Here is a 21,939-nt window from a genome sequence, read left to right as displayed (position 1 = left end):
TTCCTGCTGAGCAGGGAGTCTGACTCAGGGCTCAGTCCCATGGGAATCATGACCTGAGCTGAAGGCAGATTCTTAACATACTGAGCCACCCAGATGCCCCCAATTTCTTTCAAAAATAAATTTCTGGCATTTGTTTTACTTTCTTTTACCTATTTATCAATTGTGTAAAAACTATTTTTCCAAGGACTACACAATGTTTCAGCTAGAGGACATTTTAGCGTTTACACAAGAATAAAAGCTGTGTGAAACAATTTCGATTTGTGAAAACCATATCTTAATACCATATCCATTAAGTGGCCAGAAACCCAAACCAAATAAAGTCTGTCCAACCGTAAATTTGTCTTTTGTGAAATCTTATAAGTTTACTATTTCTGAATGTCTTTGTTATAACCATGAGACTTTCTCTTCTATTGTAAGTAATTCAGAGTTGTTGAGAAGATGTTTTAAAAGAGGGAACAGAGGGGCACCTGGGTGGCTCAGTGGGTTAAAGCCTCTGCCTCTGGCTTGGGTCATGGTCTCAGGGTCCTGGGATCGAGCCCCGCATCGGGCTCTCTGCCCAGAGGGGAGCCTGCTTCCCCCTCTCTCTCTGCCTGTCTCTCTGCCTACTTGTGATCTCTGTCTGTTGAATAGATAAATAAAATCTTAAAAAAAAAATAAAAGGGGGAACAGAGAATTGCAAATAAATAACGGAGTTTAAGTGGGTAGCAGAAGGTTTTACACTGAAGCAGTGAGGATGTAGGATCTGTGTCAGAATGATGCTAATGCCATTGTCTGGGACCTGAGCCTGCGAAACTCAGGAAGTGATTGTCAGTCACGGTGTGTCACATAGGTCGGGACAGCATTAACTTTGTGGCTAGATCTGTAGTCTCAAAGTAGGTTGTGTACTTAGCAGGGGTACCAAAACAATTCAGATGATGAGGGGAGGAATTACTGGAATTTTTTTTTTTTTAAGTAGGCTCCATGCCCAGTGTGGAGCCCAGTGCAGGGCTTGAAATCACAACCCTGAGATCAAGACCTGAACTGAGATCAAGAGGTTAGATGCTTAACTCACTGAGCCACCCAAGTGCCCCTGGAATATTCATTTTTGTATGAAATATTTCATATGGGTTAACATTGACACCCTTACTCAGTTTATATGTCAGGTGGCCATGTGTCATAGACAGGATGGAAGGTACCCTGAGGGATCCATCTCAGGGATAAACTGAACATTGAAGATGCAATGCAATTATAAATAGATATAACAGAATGGCATAAACCAGCGTAAGCTAGCTTGAGCTCTGTGTCCGCCATGTCATGAGTCAAAAGCAATGTCTACTTAATGAGATCTGACAGGATATCAGTCAAAACAAATTTAAGAAGGCTATATAAAATGTGGATTGATATGTTAAACAACCTTATCCCAAGAGTATATCATACTGCGCAATATTAGCTTATGATGGCATTGGAGAGACTGTTGGTTTCCTGTCAACAGCCATTCTCTACCTACTTCATCCTTGCCTACAGAATTCTGATTTTGTGTCAGAAGGATTGATTCCTGGTTGGTCTAAGTCAATATTGGTGCTCTTGTACCTCTTACTATTGATTGGTTTATGCATGAGCCTATTGATGACCCAGTCCTTGCCAGTGGGTCCTGAGTTCAAGTCTACTGGGGAGCTTTGGGGAATAGTTTTTTCACTAAAGGAAGAGTTACATGGTAGGAGAAGGGTCTTTTTTGTCTCTCAAACTTGTTGCTTGAGCATATAGTGTCCATAGCTGCAGCAGTCCTCTTGCCACCACGATAGGACAAGCCCAAGGATAAAATATGCTAAGATGGCAAAAGGTTGGAAAGAATCGGATCGTTGATGACATGCTTGAGCTTCTAAATTAGTCACCTCTGGAAAGTACTCCACTTCTTTCCTTTTATATATGATGATATATCCCTTTTGTTTGAAGACCCAGTAAGACAGGTTACTGTCACTTTGGCCATAAATATTCTAGTTGCCACAGTTAGTTATTAAACCTTCATAACTAGAGCACCCGGGTGGCTTAGTTGGTTAAGCATCTGACTTTTGATCTCAGCTCAGGTCTTAATCTCAGGCTTTTGAGTTCAAGCCCCACATTAAAACAAAACAAAACAAAACAAAAAACCCTTCAGGACTAGCAGGATAATTAAACATGAATCACCCAGACCAGAAAGATAAACCTTTGTAATGCTTTCAGTGACCTATAGCTCGTATGACACTCACTCTGGCATTTTACAAAAATTCACAGATCTCAATAATCTCACTGATTATTCACTCATCTCGATAATACAGTCTATTAGTAGGTATGCATACGCTGGCAGTGTGTGCTTAAAACTTTACTAATGGAGTGCTAGGTCAAAAAGGGTTGACTTTCACTAGGCTGGAGGGCCAGAGACTGAAAAAAAATTGATCTTAAAGTGAATCCTATCTGATACAAAGGAAAATTACTACAAGCATCTTGTCGAATCTAAATGAAATTTGGAAAATGCTCTAATGAGCAAGTAAAGATTAATTGTTCATTTAACATAAATTATTTCACAGAATAAATATTTGAAATAATTATTGACAGAGGCTGTCCTAGGCACTGAAGATAATGGTAGTGAGAAAAGGTCCTTGCTTTCATGGATTTCATGGTCAGGGGAGACAGATGATGAATGAATGAACAAAAAAAATTATGTCATGTATTAGTAAGTGCTAAGAAGGAAGCTCAGGACAAGGAAATGAGAGAGGGAATAGTGTTTTAGAATGAGCTCTCTGGAAAGACCCTCCTAGTAAGTTGGCCTTTGAGCAGAGATGTGAAGGAGAACCATATGCAAGTCTAGGTGAGGAGGGTTCTAGTCAGAGGGAATAACAAGTCCCAAGGGCCAGAGGTAGCAGCAGAGTTGGCATACTCCAGGAAAAGCAGAAGAACCATTTCACTGAGACAAGACTGGAGGAGAAGCAAATTTTGGGAGAAGAAACTCAAAAAGTTCAGCTCTGGATGGTATTAACAGTTAGGAATTATGATAGATGCTAGTAACAAACTCAAACTAGGGGCATGTGGATGGTGCAGTCTCTTGAGTGTCCAACTCTTGGTTTTGGCTCAGGTCATGAACTCGGGGTCCTGAGACAGCCCTATGTTGGCCTCTGCACTCAGCGCAGAGCATGCTTAAGACACACTCTCTCCTTCCCACTGTGTGTTCTCTCTCTCAAATAAATAATTAAAATTTTAATTAATTATTTAATTATTTATAATTAAATAAACCTTTAAAAAGAGAAACCTAAACTAAACATATAAAGTATTTTTCTCTCATAGAAAAATTCTGCAGATAAATAGACCGGGATTTTGTGGCTTAACAAAGTCATCAGAATCTCAAGTTTCTTCTTTGCTATCCTTAGCATGTGGTTTCCACCCTCGAATTCATCTTATGGTCTAAAATGGATGCTGAAGCTCCAACTCTCAGATCTGTGTTCCAGGCAAGAAGTAGAATAATACACAGGGCAAGAAGGCACACACAAGCTCTATGTAACCCTGTAAAGGGCCTTCCTGGAGGTTCCCACCACCAGCTGCCTATATGCCTTTATCTCCTGTGAACTACAAGGGAATCTAGGAAATGTGGTCTTTTATCTGGGCATATTGCTATCTAGAATAAAATTGGAGTTCTCAGGGAAAAGGGCTGATAGGTATTAGGTGTGCAACTAACTTCTGCCATTGTCATACTAAATTTGGGGCATCTACTTGATGTCCAAGTGGAAGAGATTAGGAAAGCAGTGTAGTATATCCTTGCTATGTAAAATATCACTGATGCTTTCTTTATATTGTGTTATCTTTAATTTTAGGATAAAATATTTGTTAACTTTCACAGATTTACCTGTGATTTCAGCCCACCCAATTCTATTTTCCCCATTAAGGTTTTAATTTTTTCAACCTCAAGGTCTTCTCTCACAGGAAGATGTTTATATGGTTACAGTGGAACTACCCATCTTAAATTTCCTTAATTTTTCTTTTTCTTATTTTTAGCCATGGCCCGAAGATGCCCTTGAACTCGTAGCTGTGAAATTCTTAGAAACACTGGAGCTTACTGAGGTTGAAAGGCGAGAGATAGTTCCAATCTGCAAACACTTTCACACTACCATTATGGATCTCTCAGAAAGGTTAATATTACTAAATTTTAAAATGCCAAAGTGCCTTGTATTTTTTACAACTTTTTATTATTTTTTAAATAAACTTATAATGTATTATTAGCCCCAGGGGTACAGGTCTGTGAATCGCCAGGTTTACACACTTCACAGCACTCACCATAGCACATACCCTCCCCAATGTCTATAACCCCACCACCCTCTTCCTCCCCCCTCCCCCCGGCAACCCTCAGTTTGTTTTGTGAGATTAAGAATCTCTTATGGTTTTTCTCCCTCCCAATCCCATCTTGTTTCATTTATTCTTTTCCTACCCCCCAAACCCCCCACGTTGCATCTCTACTTCCTCATATCGGGGAGATCATATGATAGTTGTCTTTCTCCGATTGACTTATTTCGCTAAGCATAATACCCTCTAGTTCCATCCACGTCATCGCAAATGGCAGGATTTCATTTCTTTTGATGGCTGTATGGTATTCCATTGTATATATATACCACCTCTTCTTTATCCATTCATCTGTTGATGGACATCTAGGTTCTTTCCATAGTTTGACTATTGTGGACTTTGCTGCTATAAACATTCAGGTATATGTGCCCCTTTGGATCACTGCTTTTGTATCTTTAGGGTAAATACCCAGTAGTGCAATTGCTGGGTCATAGTGTAGCTCTATTTTCAACTTTTTGAGGAACCTCCTTGCTTTTCCAGAGTGGCTGCTCCAGCTTGCATTCCCACAACAGTGTAGGAGGGTTCCCCTTTCTCCGCGTCCTCGCCAGCATCTGTCATTTCCTGACTTGTTAATTTAAGCCATTCTGACTGGTGTGAGGTGATATCTCATTGTGGTTTTGATTTGTATTTCCCTGATGCCGAGTGACATGGAGCACTTTTTCATGTGTCTGTTGGCCATCTGGATGTCTTCTTTGCAGAAATGTCTGTTCATGTCCTCTGCCCATTTTTTGATTGGATTATTTGTCTTTGGGTGTTCAGTTTGATAAACTCTTTATAGATTTTGGATACTAGCCTTTTATCTGATAAGACGTTTTCAAATATCTTCTCCCATTCTGTTAGTTGTCTTTGGTTTTGTTGATTGTTTCCTTTGCTGTGCAAAAGCTTTGATCTTGATGAAATCCCAATAGTCATTTTTGCCCTTGTTTCCCTTGGCTTTGATGCTGTTCCTAGCAAGAAGTTGCTGCGGCTGAGGTCAAAGAGGTTGCTGTCTGTGTTCTCCTCAAGGATTTTGATGGATTCCTGTCTCACATTGAGGTCCTTCATCCATTTTGAGTCTATTTTCATGTGTGGTGTAAGGAAATGGTCCAGATTCATTTTTCTGCATGTGGCCGTCCAGTTTTCCCAATACCATTTGTTGAAGAGGCTGTCTTTTCTCCATTGGTTCTTTCCTGATATGTCAAAGATTAGTTGACCATAGAGTTGAGGGTCTATTTCTGGGCTCTTTATTCTGTTCCCTTGATCTGTGTGTCTGTTTTTGTGCCAGTACCATGCTATCTTGATGATGACAGCTTTGTAATAGAGCTTAAAGTCCGGAATTGTGATGCTACCAACTTTGGCTTTCTTTTTCAATATTCCTCTGGCTATTTGAGGTCTTTTCTGGTTTCATATAAATTTTAGGATTATTGGGCGCCTGGGTGGCTCAGTCGGTTAAGCAGCTGCCTTCAGCTGAGGTCATGGTCCCGGAGTCCTGGGATCGAGTCCCACATCGGGCTCCTAGCTCCACAGGGAGTCTGCTTCACCCTCTGACCCTCTCCCCTCTCATGCTCTCTCTCACTCTCTCTCTCTCTCAAATAAATAAATAAAATCTTTAAAAAAATTTTTAGGATTATTTGTTCCATTTCTTTGAAAAAAAATGGATGGTATTTTGATAAGGATTGCATTAATGTGTAGATTGCTTTAGGTAGCATAGATATTTTCACAATATCTGTTCTTCCAATCCAGGAGCATGGAACATTTTTCCATTTCTTTGGGACTTCCTCAATTTCTTTCATGAGTACTTTATAGTTTTCTGAGTATAGATTCTTTGCCTCTTTGGTTATGTTTACTCCTAGGTATCTTATGGTTTTGGGTACAATTGTAAATGGGATTGAGTCCTTAATTTCTCTTTCTTCTGTCTTGTTGTTGGTGTAAAGAAATGCAACTGATTTCTGTGCATTGATTTTATATCCTGACACTTTACTGAATTCCTGTACAAGTTCTAACAGATTTGGAGTTATCCAGTGCCTATCCAGTGCCCCACCAGCATGTCTTTTGGGTTTTCCACATATAGTATCATATCATCTGCAAAGAGTGATAGTTTGAAAAGTGCCTTGTATTTTAACATGTCTCTTTTTAACATGTCTGTTTTTCTGAAAGCTCAAAATTTCAATAGGATTTCTATGTCTTCTAAATATTTCTGATCATTTAATTAGGGAGGACCTTGGCTTGCAAGTAATGGAAAATTATTTAATCTAGGTTTAAGAAAAAGGAAGAATTTATGATAAAGATTCAGGGCTGTCTCACAAGCCTAAGAGAAAGGTTACAACTGGATCTCAGATGTAACTGGAAACAGGGTTTAGAAAGTCATCCTAAACCCAGAGATATTTTTCCTCTGTTTCTCATCCGTGTTTCTTTCTGGGCATCTTCTTTCTCTTTGCAGACTGCCTTTTCTTCCTCTCTCTTTCTTCCTTCCTTCCTTTCTTTCTTTCTTTTTTGTCTTTGATTTTTTTCTAGTTTTGAGATATAATTGATATATAGCATTATATAAATTTAAGATGTATAGCATAATGATTTTGTGGATCATTTGTGTATATATACATAATGTGAAATGATTACTACAGTAAGTTTAGTTACTATTACCTCATTTTTCTTCTTGTAATGAGAAGTTTTAGGATCTACTCCCTTAGCAAGTTTCAAATACATGATACACTATTGTTTACTATTGTCACCATGCTGTACTTTACATTCCCAGAACTTACTCACCTTAAAATTGGAAGTTGGTACCTTTTGATCACATTAACCCATTCACCCCCACCATCCCCTGCTTCTGGAACCTCCAATTTGTGCTCTATTTCTATGAAATAATTTTTTTTAGGTTCCATGTATAAATGAGATCATATGGTATTTAGCAGGCTGAGTTTTCTCCTTCCCACTGCATATGGAGAAAACAGTCAGCCTCTCAATTCTCAGGTTTACTTCTTGCAATGTCAGCTCTAGGCAGACTGATGGGCCCTTTCCAGCTCCCTTTGCCAAATTTATACCAAAAGGTGATCAGCACTGGTGTGTCCAGTGCCCAATCCCGGGCTAATCAGCCATGGTTAAGATGGCAGGTTTCATAGAACAAACATTGCTGGTGGGGCACTGGATAGAAGTTTTTAGAAAAATGGAGCTGGCTGTGGATAACTCAAAAGTATCTGTTTTACCTCTGTTCATCTCTGAGATCCTCATTTCAAAAGTGCATAAACACAAGTGCTTACGGTATACCGCCTATCCAGAATCATACAGCTTGGTAACATTGTTGGCTTTGATGGTTGCACCCACAGTGAGCTCTACCTACTTTGTGTACTTGCCATGAGAAACATTGCTTCTGTTGTCTCCATGTGCATATGTGGTAATCTTACACTTCTGGTCATACCCCATTCAACCAGTGTGACACACTCTGTGCAGAGAATGCTGACTCATCCCTGCTATCCTATCTGCAATTCCCCTTCTTCCTACTATACTTCCTAGCTTTCACACTATCTTGGGTCCCTTTCTAGCATTAGATCCTCCTGGTTTATGAAACATGTAAAAAGATCTATATCTTTCTTGCTGTTGTTCACCTTTGATACCCATCTTGGGTGATTTGTGCTTTTTAAACACATCACTGCTATTTGATATTTTGTAGACAAGATATTAGGATGCGGTTATGTGTAGAATTCTCAGAATGTTACAAAGTTCAAGTACACAGCAGCTTCTAAATAAAATTAACCTTTATTCTTCTAGGTTTGTTGTTGATGCTATGTTGAATATACCTCTTACTTTGTGCAACTCTTTACTTAGAGTAAGATATGTTGTCTGTCTTAGGTTCTTGCAGGAGCTAGGACGACATAACTACGTTACGGCTACTTCTTATCTTGAACTTATTGCCTCATTTCGACAGCTTTTGACTAAGAGGCGACAAGCTGTGATGGAAGCAAAACAACAATATGTGAATGGGCTTGACAAATTAGCTTTTGCTGAGTCTCAGGTAAATTTGATGAGCTGCTCAAAATGGTAACATATCACAGGAAATATAGGAAATCATAAATAGCAAGAGTTATAATTTATCAAGAATATACTATGTGCAGGGCACTGTGTTATGTGCTTCACACACACTCCTTCAATTATTCCTCATAACCACTCCATGAGGTAGACACTTTAATGATTCTCATTTTACAGATGAGTAACATGAGTTTTAGAGAAATCCACTGAGTTTCCACACAGACTCAGATACATTTTGGTTTATTCTTCAGTTTTTTGTTTTGTTTTGTTTTGTTTTTTATAGTAGGTTCCATACCCAGTGTGGAGCCCAGTGTGGGGCTTGAACTCACAACCGTGAAATCAAGACCTGAGCTGAGATCAAGAGTTGGTTGCTCAACCAACTGAGCCACCCAGGAGCCCCTATTCTTAAGTTTTTGACATTTGGAGAGAATACAATAAGTCTGGGTTGCCTTTTTTATTACTATTATAATAGCTGGCTAAATATAAGATTGTATTTTTAATGAGTCAAGTGATAGTGATACTTATTAGCATTAGTTCAGTAGAAGCAACAAGGTTTGGGTAATCTGTATGCATTGTATACCATGCCCAGAGGATAATAGGGACTCCCCAAGCTGCCACCTTCTTTCTAGCTGTACTTCTTCAGGGGCAACTGCATCCTCTTACTGCTCTGTCATATACTCAAGGACAATGAAGTCTTTTGTGAAGAAAACTGCCCATGCCCTCATGGTTTTATTTATCATATAAAAAACTGGAAGGAAAAGTTAAGATTTTCTGGACCTGATGCCTTATGATACCTTTAAGTTGCGATTTTCTGTGTTTCGCTTCTGTAGCTCTTGTTGCTATGAAAACTAACCATGAGAGCCTATGGACTCTGAAAAACACCCTGAGGGTCTTGAAGGGGCGGGGGTGGGAGGTTGGGGGAACAAGGTGGTGGGTATTAGGGAAGGCACGTGTTGCATGGAGCACTGGGTGTGGTGCAAAAACAATGAATACTGTTACGCTGAAAAGAAATAAAAAAAAACTTAATGGCAAACTATCTATTTAGGTTGGAGAAATGAAAATGGAGCTTGTCCAATTACAGCCCAAATTGGAGGAAGCTAAAATTGAAAATGCACATATGATGCAGGTAGAGTATCTTGAGGTTTTTTTAACTGTCAGAAGACAATTGAAATATGTAATATTAGCCTTGAAAATATTACTTAATTTTTTGCCACTACTAGATCTTAGGAACCTAACCCTTTTCTGCTTACCGGCTCTCTCACTGAGTCCTGTGTGAGTTGTGTTGATTTTTTTTTTTAAGAATTTATTTATTTATTTATTTATAGTAGAGAAAGAGAGAGAGTCCCAAGTAGACTCTGTGCTCAACACAGAGCCTGATACAGGTCTCCATCTCATGACCCCGAGACCATGATCTGAGCCAAAATCAAGAGTCGGATGCCCAAGCAACTGAACCATCCAGGCGCCCCAGCTGTGTTGATTTTGGAGGAAAGTGGGAAGCTCATTATCCAGTTAGGTCACATGTATTTGCATTTCTCCTCATTTTATCCTGGGCCCTCCTGCTTTTCAACATGATGTGTTGAGTTACCTAAATTCCAAACATACCCTGGTCTCTAGGATAGAGAAAACAGTAGGATGTTGGAGGAATTACTTAATTTTTTTCTCTGTTTAGGTTATCGAGATAGAGTCTGCACAAGTGGAAGCAAAAAGAAAGTTCGTGAAATTAGATGAAGAAATAGCCAGTGGCAAGGCTGAAGAAGCCCAAGCTCTGAAAAATGAGTGTGAGAGTGACCTAGCGGAGGCAATTCCAGCCTTGGAAGCAGCACTGTCTGCCCTGGATACACTCAAGGCAAGTGTTTGAATTTGCTACCTTGTGTTTCATCAACAAACTCCGCATGGGTCCTTGGTTCATTAGGTGTGGTTCTGTTCCACCAGGGGCTGTTACATCGTTTTTTCCAGTCAAACAAAACTTGCCTCTTCACTGTTCATCTCTAATATGTCACTATCTTATATTTTGGCTGTTCGTGTTATCTATAACTTTCATTCAGGATATTTCAGTGAGAAGGGAATAAACAGTCCCCAAGAGGCCAAAGCAGTCCCCTACATGGACCAGGAGTCAGTTGTTAAATAGAGTGTGGAGTTAGCTACCTTCCTGCAACTTCCTGGAGGTGCCTATATGGGAAAACTTGAAGAGCTTTCCCAATACAGATGTGGGTGGCAGCTGTCTGCATTACACTGCATTGTGTATGACCTATTCCAGTCTTTAAGCAAGACCAGAACAACCTCACCAAACAGAGCAGGGGAGACAGCTTCTGTTGACTTAGAAAGCCCAGTGTAGAAGGCCATTCATGATGCTCAGACTCCATTCTTCAGCCCTTTCCTCATTCTGCTAATTTCTATGTAAGATTCCTGACAAGATTGTGAGCTCAATCTATGGGTAATTCAGGATCTCACAGGATAAACTTTTCTGATTGTCAGTTACATCAGCCTTGTAGTTATAAATATATTATTTTAAGGCATTTATATAAATGTCTGGTGCTTTCATTGTGCTGTGAACGAGGAATTTAAAACTCTGGGCTTATTTTTTTTCTTCCTCTCTGCTCTCTGGCACATTTAAAAGCCACATCCTACCCGGTGGTCTTTCTTCATTCTCTCTTTAGATGTTTATCATAGCAGCCACTCATTCTGGCAAAGCCTTGTCTTTAATAGGCACTCCATTCTAGAAGACCATGAGTATTAATTTAAGTAACTATCACTGTGTACTATGGACTTTCAGCATCGCTTCCTCTGAAAATGATAGGATTCTTGATGCCTTCAAACCTTGCAGGTTCAGATCATTGATATCAGTTTCCCCTCTCATTGAGAGTCTGTTGCTTGTACCACTCCTGGTATTAGATACTATATTATATGAAGTAGACTTCAGTTGCAGCGAAGAGAACTGGTTCTATTAAGTATAAGCAGACAAGGATTGTTTAGGATATTTTGTAAATGGATTATACAATTATTGAAAGAGCTGAAAAAATAGATCCTAGGCTGAGCTGCCAGAAATGACTCACAGAGCCAAACTGGAAATAGTCTCCCAGAGGAATGATCCTCTGAGTCAGAAGCCTGCAGAGCCAACCCACAGAGCTACACCACCTTCACTGTAATCTGTATCAGCAAAGGAGATGCCTCACCACCCCCAGTGTCCCCATTTATTCAGTCAGAATTCTGGTATCATTCAAGTGATCTGATGGTGGAACCCAGTGACCACCCACAACTCTAATTTAAGAGGAAGTAAAATACATAGTTGTTAGCTTTCCAACAATTGCAAAGGACGTCGGAAGGATATTGGAGTGGATAATAAGTAAGTGAATCTGTTGCATCTGTCATAACAATATATACCTTTTTAGGAAATAAATTTAAATTAGGGTCAGGATACCTGGGTGGCTCACCCAGTTGGTTAGGCGTCTGCCTTCATAATTCTGGGGTCCTGGGATTGAGTCCCATGTTGGGCTCCCTGCTAAGTGGGGGGCCTTCTTTCCCCTTGCTCTTGCCTGATGCTCCCCTGCTTGTGTGCTCTCTGTCAAATAAATAAAACCTTTTATAAATAAATAAGTGTCTACCTCTACTTTCTTCTTTTTTTTTTTTGGTAAAACTACTATATAAGCAAATATATAATTATCTAAATTACGGTTCTTAATCTGGGTTCAGTGTATGGACTTGGTATGCAAATTTTTAATATATGTGTAAAAATGTATCTTCTGGAGGATTCATAGCTATATTTATATTCTCATAAGAGTCTATGAACTCCTAAACATTTAAGAACCATTGGTCTTAATCTGTGCTAAATTTAAATTGTCTTTTATTAATTATTTCATAATTATGCAAAGCCAAAACAATTATAATTTCAATAGAAAATCAATGCTCCATTTTTCTCCAACATTATTTTCTAATTTCTCATTATTTAAAAAGAAACTGTTCTAAAGATACTCTGTTTTCTTTCAATTTAGCCAGCTGACATTACAATTGTGAAATCAATGAAGAATCCTCCATCTGGTGTTAAATTAGTTATGGCTGCTATTTGTGTCATGAAAGATATAAAACCAGAAAAAATTTCGGATCCTTCAGGAACTGGAGGCAAGGTAATTACTAGACACAGATTTAAATCATATTTGTGAATGTACAAAACACTTTACAGCAACAATTAATCCAATTAAACATCAACAGTATCCAGTCCAGAGAAGAAACATTGTTTTCCAGATTGAATGGATTCAGAATAAAGCATGGAAAACATTATCTACATGTATTCCATGGTAAAGCTAAAGCAGTTATAGCATCAGAAAAATGTGGTTCCAATTGCTTCTATTTGTTTTTCTGTCTGCAGGTTACCTGCTATCATGGGGTGGGATTGAATGAACACTGAAATGTGTGAGCGTTTTCCAGCTGAGATTCTCAAAGATGTGATATATATCACCACATAGGTGTTATTCTGAGCATTCAAAAAATTCTACTGAGTTAAGCAGTATAGTGGAGTTGTTAAAAGTATGTGCTCTAGAGCGAGAATGTCTGTATTCAGAAATCCTGTCTAGCTAGCACTGTGGCCTTGGGCAAGATGCTTAACCCCTGTGGAACTCTGGAGGATTATTATAGTACCTGCCTCACAAAGTTAATGTGGTCATTATTTTATAAATATAGATACATACATATAGATCATATGTATAGATGGATACATATAGATTATACATATAGATAGATAATACATATAAAGCTCCTGTGAATAAAGCTTTATATATAGTAAGTTCACAATTAATTGTTATTATGATTATTATTCAAGGATATATTCCTTCAAAAGGAAGGTGCAGGGGCACTTGGGTGGCTCAGTGGGTTAAAGCCTCTCCCTTCGGCTCGGGTCATGATCTCAGAGTCCTGGGATCGAGCCCCGCATTGGGCTCTCTGCTCAGCAGGGAGCCTGCTTCCTCCCTCTCTCTCTGCCTACCTCTCTGGCTACTTGTGATCTCTCTCTCTGTCAGATAAATGAACAAATTAAATATTTTAAAAAGGAAGGTGTAGCAACCATCCTAAACTCAATTATGGACTAATTTTCTGTTTGGGCTTTTATAGTACCTAGGTTTGAATTCCTGATTGGAGAATTTGGCCGGGGGGAGGTTGTGGTTGTGTGTGTGTGTGTGTGTGTGTGTGTGTGTGTGTGTGTGTGTACTCTGTCCTTACTGAGATAATAAATAAGTCAGCCATTCTCATTTACACACACACACACACACACACACACGTGCGCGCGCGCCTACCTATCAGGCTTCTGGAATTAGGGAAAAAAACTGTTGGGCTAGTTATTTTAATGTCTTTGCTAGCACAAGTACTATGTGCTTTATCCTGTAACTGACAGAGCAACGTGTAATCCTTGTCTTCTTTCTCTTCTTTATCTCACTTGGGGAGCCTAGCTGGGTGAAGAGGTCATCCATAAGAAAAATATTTGTTACCTGTTTTAGTCCCTTTGAGCTGCTATTACAATTACCATAGTCTGGGGTGGCTTATATTTATTTCTCACAGTGCTGGAGAATGGGGAATTCTGAGATCAAGGCTCCAGCAGATTCAGTGTCTGGTTGAAGGACCCATTTCCTGTTTTATAGATGGCCTTCTTTTTGCTGTATCCTCACTTGGCTGAAGTGGGAGGGAGCTCTCTTTTACAAGGACACTAATCCCATTCATTACTAATCACCTCTCCAGAACCAGTGTCCAAATACCATCACACTGGGGAATAGGTTTCAACAATATGAATTTTGATGGGGGGGATAGGGACACTTTCAGTCTATAGCACTACTTTTCTGGTTTGAAGGAATCAAGAGTAAAAGAAAATAAAGCTGGAAATAATAAAAATACATTTTCTTATATGAAATTCTGATGGTGTTTATGCTAGTTGCTTTTCTTGTATTTCCTAAAGAGAAATAATTGCATCATTTGCCTTTTAAGGTATAATTTTTTATAATGAATTCAGTATATAAGTTATGTTCATATCTTTAATGTTTGATATATTTGGCACATTCTTAGGGAGAGGAGTCTCTTTATTTCCAAAGAGATATAAGTTGCTATTCTGAAAGTATATGGTTTCTCTGGATAATATACCTTAAACTTCATGAAGGAAAATTTATACAGAGCATCTTTAATTGTATATTTAATAGATTTCCATAAATTTTATTTATAGATACTAGATTACTGGGCACCTAGCAAAAAGCTTCTGGGAGATATGAATTTCTTAAGAGAATTGAGAGAATATGACAAGGACAACATTCCAGTGAGTTTCATTGGATTTTTACTATACATGTAACTTTGCCAAGGTGTATAAGATCTTTAACATTAAGCAATATTTTGTAAAATGTAAGGTAGCTCATTTTTAAGATTTAAATAATGCAGGAATATTATATTATTGACTATATTATTCTCATAATGTATAAAACCGCTCCTTCATACCATTGAAAATCATTTAATGAATTACTATTTTAGTGTATTATTAACTTGAAACACTTCTCTTATAGTAGTTTCATAAACCTGAAACACAAATGTATGTGAGATTAAAAATGTAGAGTGCACTTTTCATCCAAACTTGCATTTATTGATTGTTTAATTGTTTTTTCTCATTTCCACATATTTTCCCAAACTCCAATAGTCTTTTTTGGGGGAGGAAGGGAAGAAACATCTTGCTTCAATGTCTATAATCTTATGTATTCTGCCCACAAGTATGACTTGTGTTTCTGTTTAAACTATGCTTATTTTGGGGCGCCTGGGTGGCTCAGTGGGTTAAAGCCTCTGCCTTCGGCTCAGGTCACGATCCCAGAACCCTGGGATCGAGCCCCACATCGGGCTCTCTGATCAGCAGGGAGCCTGCTTCCTCCTCTCTCTCTCTGCCTGCCTCTCTGCCTACTTGTAATCTCTGTCTGTCAAATAAATAAATAAATAAATCTTTAAAAAAAAAAAAACTATGCTTATTTTAAAATTGTCTCGAAGTATTGACTTTGATTTTTAAAGACAACTCGTCTTTTTTATACTATGTGCATGATTTTTTTTACTGTGCATGATTTACTGTGTATGATTATTTTTTCATCTTATGACTATGATATATATGTTGAAATTTTAAGATGGAAATGTTTTTTATATAGGTGACTATTATGCAGAAGATACGTGGTGAATACCTTACAAACCCTGAATTTGATGCTTCTAAGATTGCTAAAGCTTCTTCTGCAGCTGAGGGTCTGTGCAAGTGGATCATGGCCATGGAAGTGTATGACAGAGTTGCAAAGGTATCTTGAGGATCAACACATTCATTTTCTATTGAAATATTCCCAGAAATTAAAATCTGTGCATATATTGACTAGTTAAGCAGTTTCTCAAATTGATACCAAAAAGAATTTATCTTGCTGCAGCACAAAGAGAACACTTGTGTGTGATATAACCTAGTCTGGGCTAGTGGTAGTGAGTGGTAGTGCTCAGGGGTGAATGGGCCAGACTGACCTACACCTGTAGAGACTTGGGGCAAAAGCCAAAACTTCAAGGGCAAAGTGGCAGATTAAAATATTGAGTCAAAGGTTCAGAAGTTAAAAGACCCAGTAGAGTTAAGAGACAGAACATGAACTATTTCCCTGAAGCAACAGCATGCATAGGTAAGGAACATTTTATGGAGAATGGTTAAAATCATTTTGTAAATTTGGCTAGAAAAGGGCCATGGAAACACTGGCCTTGCCCTCTGTAGCTTGCAGAATCCCACTGAGGGAAGCAGGAAATATAAATAAAAAGGCAGATAAAAATACATGGTAACATGTGTTTAGAATAATCTCAGAAGGGGCATCTGGGTGGCTCAGTCCATTAAGCATCTGCCTTTGGCTCAGGTGATGATCCTACGGTCCTGGGATCGAGCCCCGCATCAGGCTGCCTGCTCAGTGGGGAGTCTGCTACTCTCTCTTCCTCTGCCCTTCCACCTGCTTGTGCTCTCTCTCTCTCTCTCTCTCAAATGAATAAATAAAAATTAAAAAAAAAAAAGAATCTCAGAGTAAATGATAAGGCTGTCACAATTGGAAAGATTTTCCTAGTAAGGTACATATGCCTGTAGAGAGGTCGGGATTTTGATTGTTATTTTCAGGGGAATAGACTTATCAAAGAAATAAAATTAATTTTATCTGGGATATTCTTCCATTGAACATCTTGTCCCCTCCCCATCACAGGTTTTGGAGCTTTCAACCTAACTCATGTCCACATGTCTCACAAGGCATGAAGCAGAGAAGCCAAGGCATTCAGAATCTTTCCTGACATCCCACTCTACACCTCCACACTGCCATTTTAATTCTGATGCAGCTGCCCCATGTTGCTACGGAAGGGTTGAAGGGAGATATTCAGTAAGGTCTCCTCTGAAGTCAAAAGTAGAAAGTGGAGCTTCCTGTTCTCTATTTATTTAACATATTCCTCCTTCAGGATTTCAGCCCTGAGGAGAGAAAACAGGACATTTGTGTCTGATCCTTCCCTGCTCCTTCCCTCTTTGCCATCAGCTTCATTCATGGCAATAAACCAGATTTAGATCTTCCTTCTTTCAAACTGGTGTCTATTCTCTTTGGTCATCTTCTTAATTCTTTGTACCAATGATTTAAAATACACTCCCTGATCAAGTTTACTAAACCCCATCCTTGATATATTAATGAACATAATAATAGAACCTTAGAAAATCTCCTTTCTCTCAACAAAGTGCAGCTTTTCAAGATTTGTTGAGGAAAATTCAGTTTTGGTAGTGAAACTGAACATCAAGGCTTTCTTTCTCCTTGTAGTTCTATTAACATAGTCTTAATCCCCCCAAGGCAATGTATGCCTCAGACAACGGGGAAGAAGACTGCAGACTTCAAAATGCCACACACACACACACACACACACACACACACACACACACTTCAAAATGCCACACACACACACACACACACACACACACACACACACACACACAGCATAGTCCTGTATTTATGCTACATGTTTTTCCCCCTCTGTTTTTGGCAACAGTTGAATGGCAACTTCTCAGTATTTTTGAGACATTTTGCTATATCTTGCACTGTTTTTGCTACATATTAAATATTTTGTTAGTCTTGAATAATTCATCTGTTTTATAGATGATCATTTGCTAGTCCAGGATGTTTTATATATTTTATATGACATATAAAATATATACTTTACTAGGTAAAAAAAAATGTAAGATTTAAGGCAAAATATTTATTTAGCTTAATTTATTATTATAAGTAACAAATATATTTATAATAATAATCACTTTTAACTCATCATGTCTATAAAGGGTTATACAGGTGTCAGTTTTAGAAAGCACACATTCTAGCTGCATATATTGTTCCCAAACAGGTAGTGGCTCCTAAGAAAGCCCGCTTAACAGAAGCCCAGAAGTCCTTAGCTGAGATAATGGAGCTTTTGAATCAGAAGAGAGCAGAATTAGCAGAAGTAGAACATCATTTGGAAAATTTACAAACAACATTTATTGAGAAAACTGAGGAAAAGGCTCGTTTAGAAGACCAGGTGGAACTCTGTGCTAAGAAACTTGAAAGAGCCTCAAAACTAATTGGAGGACTGGGAGGAGAAAAATCAAGGTCAGATTTCTACTTATTTTAACAACATTTAAGGGTTGAATATGTTACTTTCTTTGAGTGTTTATTATAATTATTGATTTTTAAGTGTCTAGTTTAGAATGAGGGCATTCAACAAGGTACCTGGCCAGGCCTCTCCCAACAGAATATCAATGTCAAGGATGGTGTTTGCCACCTGTTTCCAAATTTTTTATAAGGCAGATGATAATTTTAAATCTACATGGTGAGTGTGTTGGTGATCATTGTATAGTTATTTCCAATTTTATGTGTGTTTAAATTTTTTCATAATAAAATGTTTGCCCAGGGTTGAGGGTAGGGGGAGTAGTGGATATATGACTCACTTTCTTAAAATTTATTTCAAAGAAGATATAACTGAACTGATCTCAGTAAAACAGTTTAGCTTTATCCTAATCTATTGGTATTAGCCAACCAGCTATCTCATTTATTAATTATATGTGTTGGGTGAATAGCATGAATAGGTAATAGGCCTTTGATAGTACTTTATAGTGCAGATTAGGTGATTTTGAAATGCATTTTTTTATTGTAAAGACTTCATGAAATGGAAAGAATACTAACCTTAGCACCAGTATGCCAGCTTTTATACAACTTAAATGGAATTTTTAGTAATGAATTGGAAGTGTTTTTATGTCATACAGACTAACAATAAATACTGAAACAAACAGCAGGGCCACTAGGCCAAATAAATCATCCTGAAGAAAATCATTAGACAAAATGCTAGCAGGTTTTTTTTCTTGCTTGCTTATTCCGGAGGGTCAAGTTCTGCAAGAAATGTCTGATAATCTAATAATAGAAGGTGGATTGTCATTCATATAGCATAGATATATTATAGCACTTCTCCTTTTATAGATAGGAGTCCAACATTTCATGGCTTTTTGTTATAGAATTTGGACTAGAAATCCCTTACCCTTTCTATTACTGTCTTCCATCATTCTCTGTGTTGAGGCCCTTTTGCCTTTGGTTGATCTCACAGATGGTCTCAGGCTGCAGATGACCTTCAGATAATATATGAAAATTTGACTGGTGATGTCTTAGTATCAGCAGGAGTAATAGCCTATCTTGGTGCTTTCACTTCTGGCTTCCGACAAAGATGTACAGAAAACTGGAGCAAGTTGTGCAGGGTAAGAGTTTTATATTTTGTAAGTTTCCTTTTGAACATTCAAAGTATGTTTTGGGATATTATGGAGGAAAAATGGTAATAAGGATGAAGAAGAGAAGAAATCGCTGAAAGTGTGGGGTCTTGTGTTTTCTTCTTGCTCGATCAGTAAAATACTTTTATAGTCCAACTTTTAATTCAGTTTTTATCTACTTTTTTAGAGTTAAATAATATCCAATGACAAATCAAAAATTTAAAAATATTTCAGCTAACAAAATGAGATAAAACATTAGATATTTGTTTATTTCTTACAGGAGAAAAAAATTCCATGTTCAGAGGAGTTCTCATTGAGTAAGACTCTGGGTGATCCAGTAAAAATTAGAGCTTGGAATATTGCCGGATTGCCAACAGATACTTTCTCCATAGATAATGGAGTGATTGTTAATAACTCCAGGCGTTGGTAAGGAAAATAAAGTATTTTTCGATTATTTTATCTGAAAGTATTTAAATGTAGAGAAAAGTTGACAGAACTTTAGAGTAAGCACCCACACACCTACCACCTCCTAGATGCTGCAGTTAACATTTTTCTTGCTGCTTTATCACATACTTTTCCATCCCTCTATCCATCTGTCAACTCATCCTTTTTATACATTGCAACATAAGTTGCAGATATGGTTATACTTTTCCCCCAAATCCTTCAGCATGCGTATCATTAACTTCAGTTGTTTTTGTTGTTTGTTTCTCTTTTCACGTAGAATTTATGTATAATGAAATACACAAGAGTTAAGTATAACACTCATGAATTCCAACAAAAGTGTAGACTTGGTACAGATACAGAACATTATTAACATCAGGAAGTTTCCTTATGTCCCTTCCCAGTAAATCCTTACTCTTTCCCCACAGTAGGAAATTATTACTCTGATTATTTCCCATCACAGGTTAGTTTTGCCTGTTTTGGAACTTCATATAAACAGAATCATACTGTATATACTCTTTTGAGTAAGGCTTCTTCCACAAAGCACAAAGTTCCTATTTTTTGTTGCTGAGTAATATTCCATTGAATAGCTATATCACCGTGCATTCTCTTATTGATGGACACCTGGGCTCTTTCCAGTTTTTGGCTATTTCCTTATGTGTTTTAACTAGGTATTTCTACGTGTTTTAAAGATACTATGACTTGATCATTTATGCAATTTCACAGATATCTTTTTTAATTGCTAACACTGATAGTGTGATAACTATATGAACTTTACAAATGGTTTTATTATCCTTTTATTTATAGCACTTTGAAAAACTTTGACAATTACTCTTATTTGAGGAATCATTTACTATAAGTGATTATCCGTGTTGTCATTTAATTTTAAGTCTTTTCATGGGACACTATCTCATGTATATTAATACCATTGAGCTCTTACATTCCTCAGGCACTTCTGTAAGTGCCCTAAAGTCTCAAAAATTCCCGAGTTAGATATTACTATTATTCCATTTTACAGAGAGGAAATTGAGGCCTGGAGTGATTTAATAATTTGAAATTTAGTAGATAACTCAGCTAAAATGATGGAGTCAGAATTTTAATCTAGGCCATTTATCTTCCAAATCCTTGTTTTTAATTACTGTGTGAAGTGCATGGAATAGGATATTGTATTTATTACCTTTAAAATTGTAGTGGAAATTTTAGTCGTCTTGTGGAATATGAAACACGTATAAAGAAATCTTACATTTTGAGAGTCTGAGTTATTATTTGTTTATATTCTTTGAAACCCTTACTTTAAGACATCTAAGTTTCCTTTATATTGACAGTATTGTTTTAACAAAATAAGGATGTATATGATCATATTTTAAGTATTTATCCTCTCAAATTTTGCTTGAGTATGAACATCCTTAGATTGAGACTTCTAGATAATTATAGTAAATTTATCATAATCTGAGAAAGTATATTCAGCTATTCAAAAAAATATGCTCTCTGGTAGGGCAGGGAAAGTTCTACTTAACAGAATATTATACTCCAAATTTTTGTAATTCTGTTTTAGAACTCCTTTCAATGCATTGGTGGCTATTCGGATTTTTTAAATTGCAGTTCAGAAAATGCTGTTGGTCTATATGTATCTTAATTAAAATTTGAGGAAACCAGAGGTTTCAGGGTCATATGTAAATTGAGGACAACAATCTGTCAATTTCTGGCAGAAAGACTCTCCTAATAAAGTAATATTCCAATAAAGTCACCCTTTCCACCTGTTATTTGTGGACCAGCTGGTCCATAGGCCATGGGCTGGGTGACTTTTAAAGGATTACTCTCTGTCCTTATAGTTCAAATTTCAGTTCTTGCCACTTGAGCCCAGTCTAGTCATCTATGGCTGTCATCCTTGTTAACACCAATATAAGTGGCCACAGAGGTTTAGTCTCCTCTCTGTAACTCCTGACAGAAAAACCCAGTAATGTAGCTAATGTTCACTCTTTTGGTTATTCTGTCTTAAGTGTACCTTAGGCTATCATAAGTGTACCTTAGAGAAAGTTTGGGCCACCAGGCCTATGGAAGGTAAAAATTGGTCTGTTTTCTGTCCCTCAGGGTGTAGGAACCATCTTCTGTGTTATTCTCTGCACAGCTGCTTCATTAATCTGTTTCTAATGTTGTGGTCTCTGTTCCCCTGTGCATATGGCTGTTCACTATGGAAGCTTCAGTTCCTAAATTCACAAAACACATCATTTGAAAAGTATAGATTAACCAGGACCATCAAGTCAAACTTCAAGTTCCTGTGACAGAAAAAACTGATTGGCTTAGCTTGGGACAAATATCCACCCTAGGTTTAGTTACCTACGGCTTGGGGTCAAGCCATGATAGTAACAAACATGGGTACTGGAGGTCAA

General features: G+C 37.8%; 1 protein-coding gene across 1 annotated transcript in view; it reads left to right on the top strand.

Annotated features, from left to right (window-relative positions):
- Positions 1-21,939, top strand: part of DNAH12 (dynein axonemal heavy chain 12) — a 247,019-nt gene that overhangs the window by 152,052 nt on the left and 73,028 nt on the right. The window contains exons 47-56 of the mRNA XM_045992256.1: positions 4,003-4,136; positions 8,170-8,332; positions 9,392-9,472; positions 10,016-10,192; positions 12,336-12,467; positions 14,543-14,632; positions 15,495-15,635; positions 17,722-17,963; positions 18,952-19,099; positions 19,389-19,534. Coding sequence (XP_045848212.1) covers positions 4,003-4,136; positions 8,170-8,332; positions 9,392-9,472; positions 10,016-10,192; positions 12,336-12,467; positions 14,543-14,632; positions 15,495-15,635; positions 17,722-17,963; positions 18,952-19,099; positions 19,389-19,534 — 1,454 coding nt within the window. The remainder of the gene's footprint in view (positions 1-4,002; positions 4,137-8,169; positions 8,333-9,391; positions 9,473-10,015; positions 10,193-12,335; positions 12,468-14,542; positions 14,633-15,494; positions 15,636-17,721; positions 17,964-18,951; positions 19,100-19,388; positions 19,535-21,939) is intronic.

This window comes from Meles meles, chromosome 20 (assembly GCF_922984935.1).
Source record: "Meles meles chromosome 20, mMelMel3.1 paternal haplotype, whole genome shotgun sequence".
NCBI classification, from domain to species: domain Eukaryota; kingdom Metazoa; phylum Chordata; class Mammalia; order Carnivora; family Mustelidae; genus Meles; species Meles meles.
The sequence above is the reverse complement of the archived record's forward strand: the minus strand, read 5'-3'. Positions and strand labels throughout refer to the sequence as shown.